Source organism: Impatiens glandulifera, chromosome 7 (genome assembly GCF_907164915.1).
Source record: "Impatiens glandulifera chromosome 7, dImpGla2.1, whole genome shotgun sequence".
NCBI lineage: Eukaryota > Viridiplantae > Streptophyta > Magnoliopsida > Ericales > Balsaminaceae > Impatiens > Impatiens glandulifera.
Genome location: NC_061868.1, coordinates 32,073,919 through 32,089,195, shown reverse-complemented (window position 1 = coordinate 32,089,195; position 15,277 = coordinate 32,073,919). Strand labels below are relative to the sequence as shown.

Here is a 15,277-nt window from a genome sequence, read left to right as displayed (position 1 = left end):
AATTGTAAAACTGAACAATATTATACTCTAAAAATTCAATTGCTAATTAACTATATTATTGAATGAAGCATTCAATTCCAATTAGTGACTTTTATCTTTTTCATCATAAATTTTAAAACAAAAGTAATGGTATTTAATTCGTGATGAAAAATTATTCAATTTAATTTTTTATCGCTAAAGAATATTATAAATTTATTCTCATATTTATAAATTATAATCAAAAAAATTATTCTACTTAATAATACTAAATTTTATATTCGATACTCCTTTTATTACAAAATCAATGGATGTTCTTCACATATATTTTATCTCCCAAAATAAAATTTCCAGTAAATAATATTAATAATTAATTTATTGCTATATCAATAGTAATTTTTTCACTATTCTTTTAAAATATTCTTTTAAAATATTCTAATAATAAAGAATAAGTCGCAATATTTATTAATAAAAAATAATGTCAAAATTATGTTGCAGGAAAAATGGTAACTTTGAGTTGTAAAATTATCCACGTCTATTATATTACTGAAATGTTACAAATTATATGGGTAAGATTATTAAATGAAAACTTAGTTCTGTAAATACTAGTGTCACCTCTCAGCCTACTTTTTGAATGGTTCCTTGAATTACAATGTTAGAACTTATACTCAAAGAAAAGGAGAATCAAACCCCCAAAATAACAAAGTCAAAACATGAGATGTGTTAATAGTAGCCCAAAGTAGCTAAAAATCAAACTTGAAGCTTTATTCTTTTATCATATATTCATTGTCATGCACAAGTCTTTTTCATTCACGGTCTTGACTGCTTGTTTTATTCTTTTTTTTTCAATGTTCTCATAAAGAAATTATTTTGGCTTCTTTATTGATTGTACGAGACAAACAATTAAGTTGTGAACTTATTTCATTTGACGTCCAAGATTTGTCATTCTATGTGCATGCCGACAACCCATTCATTCCGGATCTCACCATTGTGAAAAAACTGTGTCAATCAAATGTGGTCTATTTTCCTTCACCACAGTTATGGAAGAAGGTATATATCAATGTGCACAGCTGTTGCCTGTTGAGAAGCACTAAACTCCTTTCCACACATAGAGGAGTATGTAATATGTTAGGGACTCGATCGATGTGTTATGTAATATATTTACTCAATTATATATTGAAGTCTAATCTTTTCAAACCAGACATTTTTAGGGAAAATCAAAGATCAAATATTTTATCTTTTGGACTTCTAACTTTTTCATAATTAATTGTCAAATTTTCATACGCGCAAAAAGAACATGTCAGTTACGTCAATTCCTCCCTTTCCAGTCTCTTGGAATTCATTCATTAACTTGAAACTCATACGTACGTCCACTCATCATCAAATTTACTACCCTAGAGAGCAAGAGAGAGACGGCATGCATGATTGAGTGGCTAATGAGCAATACCTGATGAAGAGGAAACCCGATGACTGTGGACCATTCAAACTGCTTCCCGCTTGCATTTCGATTTGTATGGTTTAATTAGAATGGATTCTAGGCCCCACTCCAATGAAGAATGCTACGTGGCCCCTTACTATTAGCCTTTGCTCTCCATTCGCCATTAATGATCATGACTCATCACCACCCAATCATCGTCTAAGCCGAACCATATTGAAGTTCCCCTTTACTATTCACTCAATGATTCATGTCATACCAAAAAAATAATATAAATATTACATTAATGTCATAAGCCAGCCAGCCAGCCAGCCGGATCTCAACTAAACTTGGCGTTAGTATATATATACAATCACATATTGACAAACCTTATAACTTTCTATATCTTTTTATAACCCCATACAAATTCCATAATTTGATCATCTCCACATATATATACCATCATGGATGAAACCCCGACTACAAAATGGGCTCGGACTCAGTGGAGAATGCGTATGGAGTCTGCTTTGAGAACCTCAGCCGCATGCGCCATAGTGGGTTGTGCCACTATGTACGGGCCTGAACCCATAAGAGCCCAACTAGCTTTTCCTGCATTCTCCTACTTGACAACAATATTGATCGTGCGTGATGCCACTTTAGGCGATGCTCTGAGGGGATGCTGGCATGTTATACTGGCTACCATTTATGTGATTCCGGCTTGTGTTTTAGGGTTGTGGGTACTTGGGCGGGGTTGGTGTTCTATTTGGCCGGTGGCGGCCTTGGTGGTGGCTGTGGGTGGTTTTCTGGTGGCTTTGTCGGGGAAGAATACATCTTTGATGACTAAGAGGATTGGTTTTGGTCAAGTTGTGATTGTTGTAGTTGGGGTTATTGTTCTTGGGGAGAGAGATGGGGTGCTGGAACATCCTTTACATGTGGCGGCAAGCACTGCTCTTGGGGGTTTAGCTTCGGTCTTGGCAATGCTTTTGCCATATCCACGTTTAGCTTATTCCGAGGTAAAGTTTCTATTTGTGGAAAGTTGGTGTTGTTAATTTTCTATGCTTGGGGAGTATATATAATGATTATGTAATTCATTGAGAGAAGCAAACAAAAGAAAATTAAAAATGATGAGGAAATAATTAAATCATATTTTAATTCTGATGCTCAATATTAATTTTGAACATCATTAAAATTTAAGACCAAGGAAACTCTTTTCTTATTTTTACTTTATGCCCTTTTGATTAGTTTTTGGGATGATGTTCTAGGATTAGTTTTATTTTTCAAAGGACTTAATTTTAGTTGTGAAAGTGAGATATTTTCCTATTGAAAATTTATCAATAAATCAAATATTTAATAAAAAACTTTCACCTATACAAAAGTAAATTGTTCCACTAAAAATGTCACAATATCATTTTCTACAACTTACTTTTTAATATTTTTCTCACTCTTTATCATTTCTTTTATAGATGATCTATATTAACTAAGTCATATTTTGATTATCAAATTTTAACTTCATTTAAATAGAAGTATAATTTTCTCATAAACTCTAATATTCTACTATTAACACGTAAAATATATTTTAAAAAGATAAATCATTTTCATTATTTTAATAGTTGTTGAAGAAACATTAAGATCACAACATAAAAAATTAGCAAAAAATAATAAAAATTACTACTCATAATATAACAAAACTTCAAAAAATCTCAAACTTCAATAATTTTGGCCTTCTATTTCTCAGTTTGTGTAAGCTCCTATTTACTCTTTAAATATTAAGAATGTGTAAACTTTATAACTTAAATTAAAGAGATGGTATGACATTGGAATCTCTTTTTCTTTTGTTAAAGAGAAGGGGTGTGATTTGAACTTTGATGCACTTTTCTTGTCTTTCTTTCTTTAGTGTTTGGAATGTTATGGTAATAATTGAATCTAAATCATTTTTTCTATTATTGAAAGGAATATTTCAATCTTCCAATGAGATTCTTTCTCCTCTTGATAGAGAGTGTTCTTATTTTCTTTCTTTTTGTCTTTTAAGATTTGGCATGTAGATAAATGTCAAGTATACTAACATTGGTTATAATTTGTTAAATATATGACTGTCAATTTACATATTTTAAAATTTTAATATAGCTTGTTTGGAAGCACCTCTATCAAATTGTTTCCAATATTTTTTAAGAATAATTAAAACAAATTTCATTAATCTATTTAAACTCTAAGATTGTAACTAATAATAAAAATTAATCCAAAACAATTGAATACAAGTTATTATATAATTTCTTATAAATTTTTTAAGAAAAAAAAAACCATAGATAATTGTGATCACCCTAAATTAACAAAATAATAGATCACAAACACGAGGTCATAAGATACTCATATTTCATAGTCAAAATTTATTTACATTTTCAAATGATCCTAATTATTATCATTACAGGTTAGGAAACTATTGAGGCTTTATGGGGAGAACACAAAAGAGAGAACGGTCATCTTTTTGAGAGCCTTCTTAGCTCCAAATGCTTCAACTGCAGCACAATACATTTCTCTATCTCCTCCTTTTGCTGAAACAGGGGCGAAGCTTCTTCACAACATAAAAAACTTGCAGGGAGGTTTGTTATGGGAGAAACCATGGATTAAAAAACACTCCAAATCATTAGAAGACAGATTACAAGACATTGAGCTTCCAATCAGAGGCTTAGAAATTGCTCTGTCTTCTGGTTTCTTCCCTCTTGATCATCAAGAACTTGCTGAATCTTTGCCAAGAATTGAAATCCAAATCAATCTTAAACTTGACCAAACTCTATCATTCAATGCATCACCAACAACAACTGTCCCAGAATTACAAGAAGATTTCCTTAACAAGTCCCTCAACTGTCTTAAGCCTAATGATCTCACCCCTAAAAATTTACCTTCTTTATTCTTCCTGTTTTGCCTCACACTCCTCCTCCAACCCTCAATTATCACTAGAAAACCAAAAATTCGAAAACCCGACAATTTTTGGCCATGTTTGTCTTGTCCGAGTAAAGAAACGTTGTTGTTTGCTGTCAAGTGTTCGATGTCATTGGGACTGGCGGTTCTGTTTGGATTGACGTTCGATAAGGAAAACGCGTTTTGGGCGGGTCTGACCATCGCGATTAGCTTTTCCAACGAAAGACAAGCGAATTTCACAGTTGCGAATGCCCGTGCACAAGGTACCGCCATGGGATCGGTTTACGGTGTACTAGGATGTTTCTTCTTTCATAGATTTACTCAAGTGAAGTTCTTGGCTCTACTTCCATGGATTGTTTTCACATGTTTTCTTAGGAACAGCCGTATGTATGGTCAACCGGGAGCCATTTCATCAGTTATCGGAGCTTTGTTAATCCTCGGAAGGAAGAATTATGGAAACCCTAAAGAATTCGCTATCGAGAGGTTAACGGAGGCTTTCATCGGCCTGTTTTGTCTAGTATTGGTTGAGAACTTATTGCAGCCGGCCAGAGCTGTCAGTTTGACCAAATTCGAACTTTCCAATAGCTTGAGAGCGCTAAATGAATGCATAGAAGAGATCGTGGATTCAAATTTGAGCGATGAAAAGCAAGAAATATTGAAAACCCATATCAAAAACCTGGAGAAATTTTGTGGGGAAGCAGAGTTAGAACCTAATTTCTGGTTTTCCCCATTTAAAGGAAAATGCTTTTGGAAACTTCACAAGTCTTTGTCAAAGATGTCTGATGTTTTGCACTTTATGGGTTTTGAATTGGAACTAGATGATGATCAGGAGGAGCTTGATCATCTCCAACAATATATAAAGATCTATTTAGAGCGGTTCAAGGACAACATAGCCATCTCGTTGAAACGACTGGAGAGCATCACGTCGATTAAGTCCTCGGCAGTTCATGAAGAAGAGTCGAAACAGAAGGGAACTGATCATGATCTTGAAGCGGGAAGATCAAACAGTGGCGGCGATGGCCTTTTTCTGCAACAGATGAAGGAAGTTACGGATAAAATGCAAAATGGTCAGAAGAAAGGGAATGTAAATGGGGGAAAGATGATTCTCCGTTTGGGGGCTATGGTATTCTGTGTTAATCTTCTGATGAGAGAAATGGAAGAAATTGAGAGAGCGGTTATAGAGCTTGTTCAATGGGAGAATCCTTCAGGCCTCCAAGACTTACATTGTAATAAGATTATTATAGATGAACCCTCTACAAAGTAAATAAATATGATGATTCATAGTGCAGTAATTGGTTGCTAAAAGCTTTCTAAACCATTTATAGGTGATGCATGTACGGATCTAAAATTTTGAGTTAGCGAGAGTAGATAATAAATGTCATATTTATACCGTAAAAAAAATATTATCAGAAGTTTCAACCCACCCCGGGCCTTACATAGATCCACCCCAAAGATGGAGTTTTAGAAAGAACATATCCTAAATGTCTAAGAGTTCAATAAAATTATTTTACTCGGAAGAACTATTATAAAATAATAAGTTATGTAAAATACTTTTATTTAACATTTATGACTGGTCTAGTGTTTGGTTACATGTGGAAAAGACATGAACGGCTCAACGCTAATGGATGCAAGTGTCTAAACTTAATTTCAGCATACATTTAATTTAATGTCATGCACATTATATCCCTAAATATGGTCTAAGAAATTAATGATAATCGAAACTAAAAAAAAATTAAGGATACATTTTGAGAGGGAAGAAGTTTCATAAATCAGAAAATAATCCAAATTCAAAATAAATTTTATATAAGTTAATAAAATATAAGAATCACTTAAGAATTTTTCTCATATTATATGAAAATAGAAAGAAAAAAATTATTAGAGGATAAATGCATGAGCTTGAGCTGAAAATAATTCAAGATAAATGCATGCAACTTGATTTAGAGGATGAGGCTATGAAGTGACATTATCGATTCGGTCATCTTCACTTTAGAGTGTTGACCGAGTTAGTGAAAAAAGGGATGGTGCTTGGACTGCCTAATATGAAATTCGAAAAAAGATTATGTGAAGGATGTGTGATTGGGAAGCAAGCAATGACTTCTTTACCAAGTAGTTCTAAATACTGAGTAAAAGAGCAACTCGAACTGATCCATACCGATTTGTGGGGGCTAGTAACTCTAGAATAATCCAGTGGTAGGAAATATTTTGTTTCTTTAATTGATGATTTCTCAATGAAGAAGTAGGTTTATTTTATGAAGGAGAAGTCAAGAGTGTTTGAAACCTTCAAGAAATTTAAAGTGATGGAGGAGAAAGAAATAAACAAAGTCATCAAAGTAGTTCGATCTGACAGAAGAAGTAAGTTCACTTTTTCTGAGTTCAACAAATACTATGAGGAACATGGGATCAAGCGTTTCTTGATTATGTCATATTCTCCGCAGCAAAACAGTGTAACTGAACGAAAAAATCGAGTTATTCTTAATATTGTTCGATCTATATTGAAAGAAAATAATATGTCGGAAAATTGTAATTAGGCAAAGGCGGTCATTGTGTAGTCTATGTGCAAAATAGATGTCCACCTGCAAAGTTATAAGAGAAGACCCCTCAAGATATTTGTAGTGATATAAAGCCGAGTGTCTTTCATCTAAAGGTGTTCAATAGCATGGCCTATGGGAAAGTATCAAGTTAGCATAGGACAAAATTAGAAAATCAGAACTTACATTTTTATTGGGTATGATGAAAATTTTAAAGCATATAATTGTTTAATCATGTTAACAAAAAAGTAGTGGTGAGCTGAGATGTTCACGTGGAGGAATTAATGGCATGGTATTGGAGTAACCCGATTGAGGAAGAAAAAAGTTCAAAGGTTGATATGCCTCCAATACCAACAATCACTAAGCTTTCAGAAGATGAATATGAGCCTCGGTAATCCAGAATGAGAAGTCTATGGGAGCTATATGACACTACAAATAAAGTCCACATTGTATGTCTCTTGACCGACTTAGAAGATTTGAATTTTGAGAAAATTGTACGAGACGAGAAGTGAAGATCAGTTATGGATGAGAAATTGGGGAATTAAACAAAACAAACCTGAAGTTGACCGACCTTTTTTAAGGAGCTCGACTCATTGGAGTAAAATTAATGTACAAAAAAAGATGAATGTGGAGGGAGAGGTTGAGCGTTATAAGGTTCGACTTGTGGTGAAGAATTATAGATAAAAGGAAAGAAACGACTATGATGAAGTATTTACTCCTGTCACGAGAATGGAGTCAATCCAACATCTAATATCATCAGCTACTTAGAACTAGTGGTCGATTCTACAAATGGATGTGAAGTCGGCCTTTCTAAATGGAGTTTTGAAGGAGGAGGTGTACGTCAGGAAACCACTTGGGTACATGAAGAAAGGAGATGAGAAGAAGGTGTTGAGATTGAGAAAAGTCCTCTACAGGCTGAAGCAGGCTCCTCGTGCCTGAAATGATAGAATTGATGAGTATTTCAAGAAAAATAGGTAAGAGTAATGTCCATACGAGCATGCCTTATACAAAAAAAAAATCATAAATTGATATGATGGGAGTCTTTCTCTATGTCGACGACCTCATATTCACCGGAAACAACGCAAAACTTTAAGAGCGTGTTTTGCGATCTAAAGTTGGTTTGTCTCATGCTTTACATATCCTTTCGAGTGTTCCTCCAATGGAAGGGACACATCGAAGGACTTAACTGGTAAACACGAACCATGTACATTTTAGAAAAATGTTTTTTACAAAAGTTATTCTATAGAACTTTGTGACTTACCTTCCTCTTGAATCTCATTAAAATTAGAAAGGAGAACTATTCTGTTAGGATCTAGATCGACGCTGGTGGACCGAGGGTTGGACCGGTTAGCGGTTCACACTCGAAGGGTGGTGGTTAATCCGGTTAGAGATTAACACCGGGGTTTCAATACTACACAACCTGTCACAGACCCTTGAACTAGGTTCAAGCGCGGAAGAGGTTTGCTTTCAGGTTGAAGCGGCACGATTGTGTGATAGGCAGAATCGGTATTGTATAATGGAAATTTGAAGTTTGATGGATTGGCTTTGGTAATCTGGAAACTCGGCTTGGATAGGATTAGGTTAGTTATAACAGTACGGGTCGGTTAGATAATGAAACCGGCAGACAGTAAATAACAAGACAGATTTTATGGATGTTCGGAGATAAAGCTCCTACGTCACCCTTCCTCTCGAAACCGCGAGAAGGATATTCACTAAGGAATACAAGTACAAACCGATCGAGACTTATTTCCTGCTCGATAATACTCTTACAATTTACACCGAAATTGTAAAACACACTTTATCTTTTAGCACTTAGGCTTTCTAAAACAGCACACTCTTATCACTTGTAGTAAATGCTCTTAGCGTTTCACTTGTCCACTATATCACTTGATATCCCAATGTATGTCCCTTGTCTTCATAATGTATCACACATTTACTCTTCTTCAACTGCCCCTTTTATAGGTGAAATATGCCAACGGTCATATTTCACTGCCTTGAATCTGATTGGTTGAGCAGAGGAGCAGTGATTCAGTGTTTCAGAGGTTCAGACCTGCGGTCGTTTCCTCAGACCTGATGGTCAACCTCAGACCTGGTATTTTGTCTCAGACCTGTCGGTCTGTTCTTCCGGTGTGTAAGACAAGCCTGCCGGGTTTGTCTTTTACTTGATGTAGGCACTGTCTGTTGGACAGTTGTCTGTACTTGGAAGATTTCATTTCTGTCTTATCCCGAAGTGGAAAGATCCGGTAGTACTGTCTTCTGCAGCCTACAGTCTTTCCTCAGACTTGCATGAATATGGAAGTGTTCAGTCTGTTCCTTTGGTATTGTTCTCAACAGATACCCGAATTGTCTTCTTGTACTGGTCGGTCATTTGACTTCACCGAATGGCTTTTGGTATGAGTGATGTAACCGGACTTCTTCCGGTTATTCCTCTGCCTTGTGGATGATCGGTTGTTTGATGATTCCGGTTTTAAGCTTTGGCCGATCCTTTCTTGGTTGGTTTAGTAGCTTGACCGATTAATTTCTTTAGTCGGTTCTTTTGTTCATCCGGTCCGGTTCCTTGTTCCTGCATGGAAAGTTTATTTAAGTTAGGTTTATTTGAACCGGTCTGATTTTATCTAACATATTCATATAGGATGTTGTCTTATCTGTTTGAGATGAGGAACTAAAGAGGAGTTTTATATCATAGACTTTTCCTTGCTTGGCCCATATAGGTTCCATATTAGTATGTGTTCAAAAACGTAATAATTCGGTTGACTTTAAGAGTTTCCACTTTAGTTTACTTTAAAAACAAACTAAAGAAAGAAAATAGAGTATTCAAATATTAAGGGTTCGGTGATTGGTTACGCATGAGGAAATGGTCGTAATAGTTATGTCTTATGCGCCTATCATGTGGGATAGTCTCTACTAAATGTAGTTGGTCATTTGTTTATGAAGGTACATTACACGTTTGCATTCTGAGTTCAGAATTATTTTGCTTGTGTATGTCATAACCTGGTCTCTAATCCAGAAGGAGTAATCCTAGCTCTAATTAGATTCTAATAAAGGTTGGCATCAAGCCATTAGAATTCTTTTGATCTCTATTTATCGTGTTTTAAGTCTATTTAACAAGATACCCTATGTTTAGCTCAAAAGTAATTATGGATTCTCGATAGATTTTTCTAGACTTAAAGAAGATGAAATAGACCCTCAAATGCATAAATTGGGCGCACATGTGAACTTGTGCATTTGCTAATTTGCTTGAAGGTTTTCTTGTTGATATAAACCGTGAATCCTTTCACGCGAATGACTTCACTGGTATATTAGAATGTGGATTAAGAAACGAATAAGAGAAATGGATCCCCGAAGTATGCAACAACCGAAATTGATAATTTTTGCAAAACGAGTTGGAAAGTCGCGAGAGTTTTTATGCATGTCGAATGTATTTTTAGAAACAATTTTCTCATGATTACGGAACATTTCAGGGTTACGAGGCACCCGGTATGACTCCGTTAAAATAATCATTTTTTAAAAAGTATTTCGAAAATTTTGAAAATTTCCAGAGATGTCAAGAATATTTGTATGAATCTACTACGAAAATATCATAATTTTCCGGGCTACGAAGTTCAAGATATGAGTGTTCCAAAATAAGCCGTTTTACAAATGAACCCCAAAAATTATGGGAAAATATTATTATCATTGTCAATAATATTTTTGAACATCCCTAAATTTTAGAATTTTTCTAAAATCATTTAGAGGCTCTAAGTGAAGAAAAAATTGTTTGGTATAAAAGTAACCAAACAACCCTTAAGAAATTTCCCAAAAGTTGAAAATTGAAACTTTATATCCAAAATTGGATGAATATAAAGTCCAGGGACCAAATGTATTCGAATTCTATGAAAATAATTCGAATCTTATAGTTTGAGGTTAAAATTTCACAAGACAAGGAGTTCAACTAAATTAAATAATTAATTTTGAATTAAACTTCTTAGGCAGAATTAAAAGAATGAAGAGAGCATGGACCTCTTTAAACATCCTAGAAGAGTTCAGGGAATCGGAAATTACAAAAGGTTGTAAGAAGAACTCGTTGTCTTGCTCTGCCTACTTCTGCTCCTTCTCGACGCCATGGACAAATTAGAGAGTCTCCGACAGAATGGTTAGGATAGCTACATTCGTCTAGGAATCAGCTCACTTCTTCGTCATTGAGTTTCTCGTCTAGAGCTTATTGGAATCCGACATTGAAGATTAGAGGAACGCTCTATTCCTCCGACCTAAACTTCCAACATTCGATCGCGGTGTCTTTCTGGCTTCTCCTTCCCTCGTCTTCTGGAATATGTCGCGAAAGAGGCTCGTCGAAGCATTAACGGCCTCTAAAGATCATTTCAAGATACAAAAGAAAAGAACAAAGGATTCTAAAGATGACTCCCCTACAATCTGCGGTTACCATCTGTGTTTTCTTCTTCTTCTTCGCCGATGCTTTGGCTCAATGATCAGCACGGAAGCCTTCCTCATTTTCTAGAGCCTCGATTGCACCAATGTAGCACCGAGGAGACGGTATAGAACGCGCTTGAAGAACTGACCAAAAGTTCTTTTTCTGGAGACCAAAACATGATATTTTCATCAAATTCTAGAATTAAGAAACAAGGATAATCTCGACCTGGTTATTCCTAAGTAGACTCAATATATCCTCGAGACTCTAACAGCTAGGTTAACCAAGAAATTAAACAAGCATTCAAACAACAATTCATCAATCAAAATATAAACTGGAATTTAATTAACAAATAGCTATTCAACTCAACGACGACGACGTCGGTGTACGTAACTGACGTCCTAAACGAACTACAAAATCAATAAAATTATATTATATTGGCCTACCTGAAGACAACAGAAGAATCAGAACAGTTGTGGAATCAAATTTTCCAAAAAAAACTTTGAAGCTCGCCGGAATCTCCTTATAGTTGTTCTTGAGTTGGTTGTTTTCTCTCCAATATCTCTCTCTTGTGTAAGTGATAAACCTTGTAAATGAATCAATTGTACTCAATTTTATGAGGCAGCATCTTAAATACCCTTAGACAAGGGTAACTTAGGATCTAGTTTTTATAGATAAATTGGTAACTCGGTTGGCGAGTAAAACCGACCTATTTTCCTTTTGATCCGTGCCTGGGCTGATTTTATCATTGTAGGTAACCGGTCAGGCTACACTTTGAGCCTTTGTTTGAAAAAAATTGTCAAGTGTAGGCCAAGTTACATATTTTTTAAGTTAGGCTTTTTCTAGTTTCATTTTTTTGCCAATATGGATCAACTGAAACTTTTAATGGCCATAAATTTTGACTCATATTACCATTGATGTTGATCTAGGGTGCATTGGAAATGTGAAATTTTTAGCTTCCACATTTGTATTGGAAGAAACCTTCAAGACTGGTTGCAAGTCTATACAATTCTTGATGGAGCGTTGAAAGTCTCGAAGTGAACATCTTGTCTTACGGGCAACCAAGTGTGGGCTGTAGGTCGAACCATAAGTGCTACTTGGTATAAAAAAAAATAACTTAAAGGCTTTTCCAATGTTATATCGTTTTCTCAAAATAGTTGATCCAAACAAAACATATGAATTTTCAAAGTCACCCCATGCTTCAGTTCGCTTTAGGAACAAAGTGGGTGAACCTTCACTAGGTTGTCGGGTTAAATTGACCACCTTGTCCGTTGAATGGAGACGCGGGATTGGCTCCATTCGAAATGATTATGTCTTAGCTTTCCAACCATATGTCACAATCCAAAAACAAGCACGATAGATTTAGTTATGAAAATTAGATACCGTGGACATGTCTGGTTTGCTCCCGTCTTGGTCGCATCATCTTGTATCACCGATTCCATGGGGTTAAGAGCGTCGACTTCATTTTGGATAGAAACGAACATCGTAGAGGACTCTTCAAAATTTTCAAATCATCCAAGAACAGATAATTCCGTTAAGAATAACGACCTGAATGAATTTTCCAATTTGAGGGTCCTTCTAGAATTTCTTCAGCGAAATAACACCAAATATATATGATTTGGGAGTTTTTCAAATAACCTTGTGTCTTGCATCAGCATGACATCAGAACAAGTGTTTTATTGAATTCTTTAGCATGCGACTTGGCACGTTGACCTCTGTTGACCCATTCTTAATTTGCCAACTCGATTTTTGACGTTTTTGCCCTTTTGAAAGCCTTCTACACAAAATTGCTAACAATAATATTATACTCAAAATTCATAATTTTTCAAACCGGCCAATCTAAACGTTTCAGGTTTTCCGAATTTCGACAATTTAAGAAAAATAATATTTGGACACACAAACAAGTCTCGAACTAGTTGTTTGGTACATTTTGCTAACAACAATATTATACTCAAAATTCATAATTTTTCGAATCGGTCAATCTAAACGTTTCGGATTTACCGAATTATGATTTTTTTATGAAAAATGACGTTTGGAGCCCCGAACTAGTTGTTTGGTACATTTTGTCCAATAGCAATATTATACTCAGTTTATGATTATTCAAGACGGTCATAAGCTTGAGTATTTTTAGAAATTGGCGTTTGAACCGCTACTCACGGGTCGTTCTAAGAAAATTCAAAAAGTGATTTCTAATTTTTGCTCCCCGGTCCAATAATAAAGTATGAACGTCATACTAGACCGGGTAGATTTATTTTAATTTTGGGGTGTAAAAATTGAGTGTCTACAAATCCGGTTTCTACTCTAATGGAACTCTTAAAGTTTGTTGGAGGAGAACGAGTTGATGTTGGGAGATATCGAAGCTTAATCGGAAGTCTAAGGTATCTTACAAACACGAGACTAACTTAATGTTAAGTGTTGAGATAGCAAACAGATTAATGGAGGATCCAAGCTATACACATTGAAAGGCTTTGAAGAGAATTCTGAGATATGTTTGAGGAACCCTTTCACTTGGTCTTTTCTATTCAAAATTAGATGACTATCGATTAGTGTGTTACTCGTATAGTGATTGGTGTTGTGATATTGATGACCAAAAAAATATTTCAGGTTATGTATTCCTACTCTACCGTTTTTACTTGGCTGTTAAAGAATCAATATATTATAACTTTGTCGACCTACGAGGTTGAGTAAGTGGAGGCCTCTTGGAGCGGGTGTTATGCAGTCTGGCTTTCAAATTTACTAAGGCATCTGGGAGTGATCTGAGACAAAGATACAGTGATCCGAGTTGATAACAAATCGACGATTGAGTTGGGAAAAAACCCGGTTAATCACGGAAGGAGCAAGCACATCGACGTCCGGTTTCATTTCATCCGAGAACAAGTTAGAGAAGAAAATGTCAAGTTGGTGCATGTTAAAAGTCGAACTCAAGTCGCGGACATATTCACCAAGTCATTGTCGACCACACTAAGGGAGTGTTGTAAAAGGCTGATTGAAATGAGAGATAGGGAGAGTAATTATGTTTAAGAGGGAGATTTGTTAAAAACTTTGTTAAAAACTTAAATTAAGAAGTTTTATTTTTTGATGTTTAATATTGCTATAATAATATTAATGGTTTTTGAGTTGAGTGGGATAACCAAGAGATATACGTTATTTCGACATTTAAACAGGCAAGCATTTGAAAAGTCAATGTTTTACTATAAAGACTTATAAGAATCTATTTGGTATGAGGAAAGAAGAAATATAATGAGTTAAAGAAAACAAAGCATTGTCAAATATTATAGTTTTTTTTTATGTAATTGGTGAAATAAAAGGGTATTCAATTGAATATGATAAAATTTGTGACATTGTTTATAGCCTGTGAATTGTGATTTATCATATATTTGGTTAAGAAATAAGAGGAAACAAATACATATTGTTTATTTGTTAGAATTTGCCAGAGAACTTGTTGATGCTCAATTGAAGTTCCTCAAACTTTGTTAAGATCTCAAAAGTTTCTAGTCGAGCTCGATTGGAATCGTCCCCAAAGATATTAAGTTCATTTTCATATAAGTAATGCTATCTAAAGAGGTGCAGTCGTCGAGCTCCGGACATACCTGGCCTGAGAGAAGAGCCATGTAAAGAGCAATAGTCTCGAGCTATCTCGCCGACAAAGGTTAACAGCTAAGAAACCAGAAATACTCGTTTTAGCAAGTCCAATCAGTATTAAAATAGTGCAATTTCCGATCTCTTCAGGACCAGAGCCTTGAAACTTCAAGTTGTTGTAGGCCTCCAATCCAATGGTGATCAGAATAAATCCATTCAGCTGAAAATAATAAGTTATCTCAAGGTTGTTAAACTGACATTCTAGCATATTCGGATTAAGGTTGTATAGGTTAATTCTTTTTTTTATGATTTGCATATTCAAATTAAGGTTGTATAGGTTGAGAATCAGCTGATTATCATAGCCAACAAATTTGATACTACAATTCTAAAACAGAAAACTAAAACCAAATCGATGTGAACTTATATCCCCATCAAACACCAAAAACTGAAATCTCAATG

The 15,277-nt window shown here is 35.0% G+C and overlaps 1 protein-coding gene across 1 annotated transcript; it reads left to right on the top strand.

Moving 5' to 3' along the window:
• Positions 1 to 1,777: 1,777 nt before the first annotated feature.
• Positions 1,778 to 5,585, top strand: LOC124945268. The gene is made up of 2 exons (XM_047485668.1): positions 1,778 to 2,403; positions 3,816 to 5,585. Exons 1-2 carry the CDS (start codon positions 1,855 to 1,857, stop codon positions 5,568 to 5,570), a joined length of 2,304 nt encoding a protein of 767 aa, XP_047341624.1. The 5' UTR covers positions 1,778 to 1,854; the 3' UTR covers positions 5,571 to 5,585.
• Positions 5,586 to 15,277: the final 9,692 nt, after the last annotated feature.

Bases quoted from the DNA above. Each gene is read 5' to 3' on its own strand.
- LOC124945268 (XM_047485668.1), top strand. From the start codon at position 1,855: ATGGATGAAACCCCGACTACAAAATGGGCTCGGACTCAGTGGAGAATG. The intron at 2,404-3,815 runs GTAAAGTTTCTA...TTATCATTACAG, and splicing joins CACGTTTAGCTTATTCCGAG to GTTAGGAAACTATTGAGGCT.